The sequence below is a fragment of the Eutrema salsugineum genome, unplaced genomic scaffold (assembly GCF_000478725.1).
Source record: "Eutrema salsugineum unplaced genomic scaffold, Eutsalg1_0 scaffold_15, whole genome shotgun sequence".
Lineage (NCBI taxonomy): Eukaryota > Viridiplantae > Streptophyta > Magnoliopsida > Brassicales > Brassicaceae > Eutrema > Eutrema salsugineum.
In genome coordinates, this window is record NW_006256867.1 from 5,917,940 (window position 1) to 5,928,434 (window position 10,495).

General features: G+C 39.8%; 1 protein-coding gene across 1 annotated transcript; it reads left to right on the forward strand.

The window, feature by feature from the left end:
- Positions 1-1,532: 1,532 nt before the first annotated feature.
- On the forward strand, positions 1,533-2,720 carry LOC18022214. Its single transcript, XM_006405095.1, has one exon. It carries the CDS (start codon positions 1,533-1,535, stop codon positions 2,718-2,720), a length of 1,188 nt encoding a protein of 395 aa, XP_006405158.1.
- The last annotated feature ends 7,775 nt before the right edge of the window (positions 2,721-10,495 follow it).

A 10,495-nucleotide genomic window follows, 5' to 3' on the forward strand; every position in this document is an offset into this window, starting at 1 on the left:
GCTAAAAAATTAAGAAAATGCTAAGTAAAATCCAGATCAAAAATTAACTAAATGTTGCCAAAAGAAAAAAGTAAATCCAGGTTAGGGTGCTCGACGTCGCGGCGAGAGGGAGAGTGTTTGGAATGGAGCTGGATGGATCTCGATTTGTAAAGGGAAAGATCGATTTTTCGATTGATTTTGATTTCTAGGAGAAGAGAGGAGAAGGAATGGATTACTCGTGTCTGATTAGTAGAGAGTATTTTATTCAATAAAGGTAATTTGGAGTTTACAAAAAAAAAAAAAAAAAAAAAAAGAAGAGTAGAGAATAAAAGAAAGTATGTGTGAATTTTTTTGACCGAAAGAGAGTATTGTAGCAATTTTGTCCAGCTCTAAAGGGATGGCATGATTTTAGTTAGATGGGGAAGGGTTAGTGTCTTTTACAATGAATAAAAGTTTATGGTTTTTATTTACTTAAGAAACTACTATCCATCCTAATTTCCCATATATTTCTATATTATTATTTGAATATGTGTTTACATAATAAACTTTTACTTGTAAGATATTACAGAATGTTTATATAAATAAACCTTTATTATTTGTAAGATATCATACAAGTAAACCTTATACATTAATTGACTGGACCATAAAAATTTTGTGGCCAAAATTGTAGATCTTAAATATTAGTAATCTAGACCAAGACTGTTTTAGGAAAAAAAATTCTAATCTACAAGATAATGTAATTTTCTTTCGAAAGTCTACTTATGTTTTCCAGTCAAACTTAGAAGTAATCTTTTTTTAGTAGACTTTCATGTGAAGTCTACTGAAGACATTTAATTGCAAAAATAACTTATTTTTTTGTAGACTTTTATTGAAAAAGTAGACTTCAAAAGTAGACAGTCAGAAAAGTATACTCTTACATGAAGTATACGATATAAGTCTACTTTGTTAGTCAATGGCTCGGTCAAATGCTAAAGTAACCTTTTTGGCCGTAAGTCTACTCAAGGAAAAGTCAACGAATTGGTGAATTGCAAAAATAACATGTTTTTAAGTAGACTTCTTTCGTAGACTTCACTATGAAAAAGTAGACTTCTCATTCAGTCCACGTTTGAAGTCTATTGTCGAAGTCTACTTATTGCATTTTAAAAAAAAAATGCGTTTTAGGCAATTATAAAGTATTTTTTCAAATTTTTGGATTAGAAATTCTTTTTAGTAAGTGATTGAAATACCCAGTGAATTTCATTTCATTTCATTCGATATTTATTGTTGAATCAGAAGTTTTAATTTTTAAGCTACTTAGCTTATCAAAGTAGACTTCATCATTTAGTCAACTAATGTTCTTTGCGGGAGAAGTCTACTCTTGCTACAAAAGTCTTTCTGCAGTGTTTGCTAATATGGTTTATGTGGTTATTTTTTCAGAGAATGGCTCAAATTTCTGTTGTGTACGGGGAATGGAAGATTGAGGAGAATTCATGGCATTTTGTGGTTGACATGGGTAAAGGTGGAAGAATGTATTTTTTTTTAACGATGGTTGCACCCTGGGGGAGCTTACTGAGATGGCGCGAGATGCTTATAACTTGGACAAGAAGATTGAGCTCATCGAGTTAACCTACTCACTACCAGACTCAATGTTGCAAACTATGGCTCAAGATAAACCTCCAATGCATGTCACCAATGACAGACAAGTTTCAAGCTTGATTGCGTTAACCAGAGTGCATATGGTACGTCTTTGTGTGTCAAGCCGAGTGGAGATGGATACTGAGGAGAACCAGGAAGGCTCAGATGAAAATTTAGGTGAGGAGTCTGAGGAAAATTCAGAACATTCTACCGATGATGAGGCAGCAAGTTCTGATGTGAACGAGGATGGAGAAGATGGAGAAGATGCAGCTTACTCTGACGGGGAAGATTACAGTGTCTACGGTAAAGTGAAAGAAGAAGATGATGATGAAGATGGAGTCTGTATTGATAATTTCAGAAACAGATATGGTGAAACAGGAAGCACGCCCATGTCATGGTCTGATATTATATATGTTAGGGCAAGTTTCCATACAAAGAACAAGCTGTTATCAGAGGTTAGATTGACTGCGATCATGTTAAAATTTGCTTTTAAAACAGAGAAGTCTACGAAGACCTTGTTTGTGGCCAAATGTCGAGTGGAAGGATGTGCTTGGATGGTTAGAGCAAGTGTGAAGAATGATGCATCCACGTTTTGGGTGACAAAATATGTGAAAGACCACACATGTTCAATAGGACAGCGAATAGCTCAGCGTGGGAAGTCTACTCCGAAGTATATTGGCAAGCTGTTTATAAGCCATTTGGGCATCATTGATGGTCTTACACCACAACATGTCAAGGATTCAATGAAGCATATGTTTGGCATCAAGATGGATTACACTACTTCATACATATCTTTGATATATGTCCAACAATTGGTCAGAGGAACAGCTGAAGATGGATATGCGAGTCTCCCAGCTTACCTACATTCAGTTAACAAAGCCAATCTGGGAACTGTATCAGCTCTTCATGTAGATTCCAGTAACAAATTCAAATATCTATTTCTCGCATTTGGAGCATTGATTGCAGATTTTCTGTACATGAGAAGAGTTATTGTGGTGGATGGATGTCATCTAACAGGGAAATACAAAGTTACTTTGTTGGTGGCCACCACACAAGATGGAAACTTTCAGATATTTCCTTTGGCCTTTGGAATTGTTGATGGTGAAGATGATGCTTCATGGGAATGATTTTTTTCTAAACTGCGTGAATGTGTCTCAGATGATTATCCTTGGGTGATAGTTTCTGACAGGCATCTTTCTATTAAGAAAGCTTGTCAAATTGTTTTCCCATGGGCTAAACGAGGGATATTCTACTATCATCTACAACATAACATAGTAACAACGTATAAGGGGAAGCAATTGCTGTACTTGGTCATATGTGTGGCTTATGCTTACAACCTCTATGCGACAACCAGTACATGGCAGAGTTAGGACAGATCAAGCCTGAGCTTGCTGACTATTTGGAAGAAGCGGATGTCTCCCTTTGGTCCCGAGTTCATTTTGTTGGAGACAGATACAATATTAAGACTAGCAATGTCGCAGAGTCTATAAATGCTGCACTTAAGAAGGCATGTGGCTATCCCATATCATTCTCTTTGATTTCAAACAAGAGAAGCTCGGTCGGTGGTTTTTAAAACGCAGAGAGGATGCTTTGAGTCTCACAACACATAATACTCGGAGAGTTGATTATTTGCTAGCGATTCGTGGACATTATGCAGATGCAATGGAGGTGGAACGAATTGACACTTGGAGATACTATGTGAAAGGAGGAAACAAGAATTGTCTTGTTGATTTGGAATGTGTGAATGTGGTGTGTTTTATATCGAGAAAACCTCTTTTTCACATCCTATTGCAGCTGCATTAGCCGGTGGGATAGCTGTGGATTCCCTTGTATGTCCTACTTACTCGAAAAACTACTTGTTTGCTGCATACTCCGTCAACATATATCCCCAAATTTCAGTGGTCCAAGGAGTCCAGATATCACTATGTCTGCCACCAGACAGACATTCGCCGCAAACCAAGCAGAAGGACGAAGTCTCGGTGGCAATCATGGCTAGAAATTGCTAGGAGGAAAAGCAAGAAGTCAAGGAAGCTGTACAAACTATACAGCTGCTCACAATGCAAGCAACCTGGTCATACCCTACCGAATTGTGTAAGTTGAGCTACTCATCTAATAATGTCCTTTACAAAATTAACAGATTTATTTACTAAACTTTTATGTGTCTCACTTAGACGTCGAAGATTCACCAGGACAATAACAAGAAGGCTCCGGAATAGAACGACAAGGCTGCTATTGTTTTCCGGAAGTCTACATTGGAAGTCTACGCTAGAAGTCTACTATGTATGTCTACGCTATTAGTCTAAGTGATATTTGTTTAACAATTATATTTAAAATGACTTCATTTAAGTAACTGCTTTAACGACTTTAGCGGTGTGATATATCATGGTTTTTATGGTTTTTAACCATGGTATAGGTCTTATTTATAGAGTCTTTTTAGTGTTTTTCGAGTCTTTTGGGGTCTTTACAGGTCTTGGGTATGTCTGGAGCTTAACTGGAGATTTTGGAGCACTTTGGAGCTAAATCAGGATCAAATTCGCGAAGGACAAATCATGTGCATTTTTTCCTGTTTGAAGGAGTTAGGCCCAGAAGTTTCCAGAGAAGCCCAAGACGTGTTTTAGAGATATAAATAGGGTTTTTAGTCTTTTGAACTGGACCTTAGATGTTCGAGCAAGATATCTTCTTACTTTTTCGGCTTTTGCGATTTTGAGAGCTTGGGGAGACAAGTCTGAACTCTGTTCGTTTAGAGAGAAGATTTCAAACCCCTTTGTTTATTTTATTCATCTTCTTATTGCAATCTATTCAATCATGTGTGTTGTTTCAATATCCATGTCTGAGTAGTTAGCTTGTTAGGTTTAGGGTTCTCATTAAGGTTTTCTCTGGATGCTTGACTAATTGATTTAGTTAGGGTTCATAATCTGATTAGTTCTTCACCATAGGTTGTTCTTAAAGCTAATTCTGGACTGATCACCTACAACTTAGATCTTAGGTTGCTTAATTGACATGGAAGTGTAATTGAATAACTGGAAAGAACCTAAGGTGAGCAAAGTAGCTATTCACAAAGGAATTTGGTTTATATGCTTTGTGAACATATCGAACTTGTGCATTAAAGCTGGTTTAAATCTGTAGGATTTGCAAAGGGATTTGGAATTCTAGGATTTTAACTTAGATAATTCTCTGATGCGGTGTGTGTCGAGAGTGTCAAGTTTTACCGTAAATGAAATCAATAGCCGTAAGTGCACAACTGATCGATTGTAGTACTTAGGGATCGAATCCACAGGGAAGGAGGATCTTTCCTGCAAAAGCCTTCGAAAGAAATATAAAGTAAGGAAGTCTAGAACCAGGCGAGTTTTGTGAGGGTTTTGGTGGTTTGTTTAAAACGTAAAAACGAATCCTAAAGAGAAAATACGGTAGGTAAAATGACCTAATAACTAAACTTAACGAAAACGGGTAAACTGAGCTTTCTTCCGTTTTTGGTTTTGCCTGGTTATTAAATATTGAAACCATATACTAATTAACCTCTGAGGATTGTGGTCTATTCATAAATTTCTAGGAGCATGTAATTGTCATTGCACACAAAAACTTTGTCAACAAATAAGTGAATAACATGACTATGCATATTATACTAACTTGAATGAATATATCACATTTGAATATGCGAAAAATGTTAATGATGAGAGTTTATACACTATGAAAAATGCGAAAGAGGTGAGTAACTTAACTGTGCATATTATCCTAACTTGAATGAAAATGTCACATGTAAATATGCGGAAAAAATGTTAATGATGAGAGTTTATATTATACACTATGAAAAATGCGAAAGAGGATACAAGTCAGTTCAACGAAAACTAGCAAAACACAATTTACAGATTCAAGGGAGAGAGAGATTTGTCTCTTGAACCCTTGTTCTTTCTTTTTCAATTTCGGTTTCTATTCTACTTTTTAATACTATGTTTTTGATTTTGTTCATCATGTCTGAGTAGTTTTATTGTTGGGTCTAAGGGATTTTCGATGGGGATTTATATGTTCGGTGAGGATTCCATGAGCTTTTGAGCCGAATCTTATAACTTTTTCTTCTGAATTCGTTTTTACTGCATGAGAGTAGCGTCATGAACTACAATCTGATTCAGATGCTTGGTGACACGAAAGTGTTCATCCGGTGTCAGATCTAGTTTGGGAGAGCAAAACAAACATAGGAGTGGAAACCTACCTATGGGCGATTTGTGAATGCTGACGAGTCTTAAACATAATGCATCTCTTCTTTTCCAAGGCTAGAGTGGAAACCTACTGGTCAGGGTTGAGAGAGATAGTTGTCTATGATCACGACAGTGGCGTATTCATACGTCCGTGACTCCAGTTCGAAAATTTTAAGCTAAGATCTTATCAAATTTACTCTCTAGCAATGTTTTGAATCGTTCGTACCCCTAAGAAAACTTCTCTGAACCCCAGCGCCTCTTTTCTTATAGATTTACACCAATTTTCATTCAAGCTTTAGTCTAGTATCTTTACTCTTTCAATCGATTTTCACTTAGCAATTAGGTCTAGCCGTTTTTCTCGTTTTTACCCTTTTTCGTTAAGTTTAGTTATTAGGTCATTTTAATTCCCGTAATTTCTCTTTAAAATTCGTTTTTACGTTTTAAACACACCACCAAAACCCTCACAAAACTCGCCTGGTTCCTAGACTTCCTTACTTTATATTTCTTTCGAAGGCTTTTGCAGGAAAGATCCTTCTTCCCTGTGGATCCGATCCCTAAGTACTACAATCGATCAGTTGTGCACTTGCGGCTATTGATTTCATTTAGGGTAAAACTTGACAACCCTCAACACGACAAGCACATCAGAAGCTGAGGAGGAAGATGTCAACTTTATCAATGGATCGGGGTTTCAGGGTCAGAGGTTTGGTAATCAGCAAGGTAACATAAGCTACAGTGGAAACAATCAGAGGAGTACCTTCAACAGCAATCTGAAGTTCTCTGGTTACACGCCTAAGCCTCAATACCAGAAGCCTTATTCCAACAACAGTTTTTCCTGAAACTACATCACTCCTTCAGCTCAACTTCAAACTCCTGACAATGAGGTGAAGTCTATGCTGGAACAAATTCTGGAAGGACAGCAGAAGCTCACTGTGGACTTCAATGGAAAGATGGATGCTCTCTACCTTGATCTGAATGGGAAAATCGAGGCTTTGAACACCCATGTCAAGCAGTTGGATACGCAGGTTGCTCAGACTGCAGGGTCTGTGAAACGACAAGAAGGTTTTCTTCTTGGAAAGACTGACACAAATCCAAGACACCACTGCAGTGCCATCACGTTGAGGAGTGGTAAAAATTTGATTTCTGAGCCCAAAAAGACGCCACCTGCTGCTGAAGTCGTGGATTTGGAAGATCCTGAATAAGTTCCTGAAGTTGCAGAGCCGGTGTCGAGCGACACCACAACCAGTGTTGCGCGTCACCAATCGCAGAGCAAAGCTGATATTGCTCCAAGTCCGAAATCTGCTGAGGAAAAGGTTTACAAACCTAAGGTTCCTTACCCAAGGAGCCCTATGAAGTCCAATCAAGAGCTAGATGATGCAAGGTGCAAAGCTTTGATGGAAAAGCTTGGGATTGAGATACCTTTGGTTGATGCTGTGAAAATCACTCCTGTTATTAGGCGTTATGTGAAGCGAATGGTGACCAATAATATCAGCCATGAACAGGGAGTGATGATGATTTCTGAGCAAGTCAGTGCTGTGATTCAGAACAGGATTCCAGAGAAGTTGTCTGATCCAAGAAGCTTTGTCTTGGATTGCTCCATCTTCACGGAGAGATTCAAGAGATCGCTGTGTGATCTGGGTTCAAGTGTCAATCTCATGTCGTACTCAGTCGCTGTCAATCTCGGCATGACTAACTTCAAGCTAACGAGGATCTCTCTTATCCTAGCTGATCGATCGACGAGGACACCTGAAGGAGTGCTGGAAGATATTCCAATCAAGTTTGGAGATTACATGATACCAACCGATTTCGTTGTCCTGGAGTATGGAGAAGAACCTAAGGATCCTCTTATCCTTGGGAGACCTTTTCTAGCGACTGCAGGCGCTATCATCGATGTGAGGAAGGGCATAATTTCTTTGAATGTTGGAGACTTGGTCATGAACTTTGACATGGACAAGCTGATGAAGAATTCCACCATCGATGGTCAGACATTCTACGTCGACACTCTCACCGGCTTTGCAGAGGAGATGTTCCAGGAGATGTACCCTGCAGACCTTTTGGAGAGACCTCTGATCTCGTCTGCATCTGAAGCGGAGCACCTGGACAAAATTACACCATCATATGTCAAGATGCTGGACGCAAGCGAGCAGGTGATGCAGTTGGTAGCTCAAGAGGAACCAATCGAAATTCCTGCAAAAGGCAAAAAGATCAGCGATTGGAGTGAAGAGAAAGCTCCTAAGCTTGAGGTACACATTCTTGGGACCTAATTCCACTTATCATGTTATTGTCAATGCTTCCTTAAACAATGCAGAGCTCACTTTACTGCTAAGCAAGCTGCGCAAGTTTCGCAAAGCTCTTGGCTATTCTCTTGATGATAGTTCAGGCATCTCTCCGGACCTGTGCATGCATCGGATTCACCTGAAGAATGAGACGAAGTCGTCGATTGAACACCAGAGGAGGCTGAATCCGAACCTGCAGGAAGTGGTGAAGAAGGAGATCATAAAGCTGCTGGAAGCTAGGATCATCTATCCGATTTCAGACAGTGGTTGGGTCAGTCTAGTGCACATGGTTTAGTCACAGTTGTGAAGAATGAGAGGAATGAGCTGATTCCGACGCGAACAGTGACTGGACACAGGATGTATATCGATTACCGGAAGCTAAACACAGCAACCAGGAAAGATCATTTCCCTCTGCCTTTCATCGATCAGATGTTAGAGAGATTGGCAAATCATCCATACTACTGCTTCTTCGATGGGTACTCAGGATTTTTCCAGATTCCAATCCACCCAGATTATCAGGAGAAGACCACCTTTACATGTCCATACGGCACGTTCGCATATCGCAGAATGTCTTTTGGACTTTGTAATGCTCCTGCGACTTTTCAGCGATGTATGATGTCCATCTTTACTGACATGATTGAGGATTTCATGGAGGTCTTTATGGATGATTTCTCAGTTTACGGATCATCTTTTAAAGACTATCTGGACAATCTCTGCAAGGTTTTAGCTCGATGTGAAGAGAAGCACTTGGTCCTTAATTGGGAAAAGTGCCACTTTATGGTCAGAGATGGGATTGTTCTTGGGCACAAAGTTTCAGAAGCTGGGATTAAGATAGATCGTGCGAAGATCGACGTGATGACAAACTTGCAACCACCAGACTCTGCAAAATCAGTAAGGATTTTCTTGGGACATGCTGAGTTTTATTGCAGATTTATCAAGGATTTCAGCAAGATCGCAAGACCACTTACTGTTCTGCTGTGCAAGGACGTCAAGTTGAGTTCACAGATGAGTGTCTTGCTGCTTTTGAACAGATCAGCGTTGATAAGCGCGCCTATTGTGCAGCCCCCTGATTGGAATTTGCTTTCTGAGGTGATGTGTGATGCTAGTGATTTCGCAGTAGGAGCTGTTCTGGGACACAAAAAGGACAAGAAAATTCATGCAGTTTACTATGCCAGTCGAACCTTGGATGGTGCTCAGAGGAATTATGCGACCACCGAGAAAGAATTGTTAGCTGTGGTCTTTGCATTCGAAAAATTTCGTCCCTACGTTGAGGGATCGAAGGTGATTGTGCATACAAATCATTCTGCACTCAAATACTTTAATGCAGAAGAAAGATGCGAAGCCGAGGTTACTGCGATGGGTTTTACTTCTCCAGGAATTCGACATTGAGGTTAAGGATAAGAAGGGAGTTGAGAATGGTGTCGCAGACCATCTCTCACGCATCAGAGTTGAAGAGGACGTACCCATAAATGATTTTCTGCCAGAGGAGAATGTATACTATGTGGAAACTGGATTTCAGAGCAGATTTGACGAAGAATTGCACGCTTTTCGAGTTGGAGAAACGTTAGTGTCAAGCGACACCACCACTAGTGTCGCGCGACACCTTGCGCAGCAGAACACAAAGACTTCTCAAATTCGAAGCAGACTTCCTGAATCAGTTCAGCTGCTGTATCTGCCACCCAACGTCCATGGTATGCTGATATTGCCAATTATCTTACTGCAGAGGCCGAGCCTGAGAACTATAAGGGCTATGCGAAGAAGAAGTTCTTGAGAGAGCTAAGGAGATATCACTAGGACGAGCCATATCTGTACAAGCACTGTTCTGATGGGATTTACAGACGATGCATAATGCATTGCAGAGTCAGAAGTTCCAGAGGTACTGTTTCATTGTCATGGATCTGAATATGCTGGACACTTCGCGACCTTTAAAACAGTGTCTAAGGTTCTTCAAGCAGGTTTTGGTGGCCTACAATGTTTCGCGACGTGCATGCCTTAGTCTCACAGTGTGATGCTTGTCAAAGGAGAGGGAACATCAGCAAGCGACATGAGATGCCACAGAATTTCATCCTTGAGGTTGAAGTATTCGACTGCTGGGGTATCGATTTCATGGGTCTTTTTCCGTCTTCTTATAGGAATAAGTACATCCTGGTTGCTGTTGATTATGTATCTAAGTGAGTCGAAGCCATTGTCAGCCCCACCAACGATTCTTCAGTGGTTCTTAAGATGTCAAGACCATCATCTTCCCTCGATTTGGAGTGCCTCGAATTGTTATAAGTGATGGTGGTTCTCACTTTATTAACAAGGTTTTTGAAAAACTCCTAAGGAAACATGGAGTTCATCATGGAGTTGCAACTCCTTATCACCTCAGACGAGTGGACAGGTCGAAGTCTCGAATCAACAGATCAAGGAGATCTTGGAGAAGACAGTGGATAAAAC

Excerpts from the sequence above, each read along its gene's own strand:
- LOC18022214 (XM_006405095.1), top strand. The coding sequence starts at position 1,533 with ATGGCGCGAGATGCTTATAACTTGGACAAGAAGATTGAGCTCATCGAG.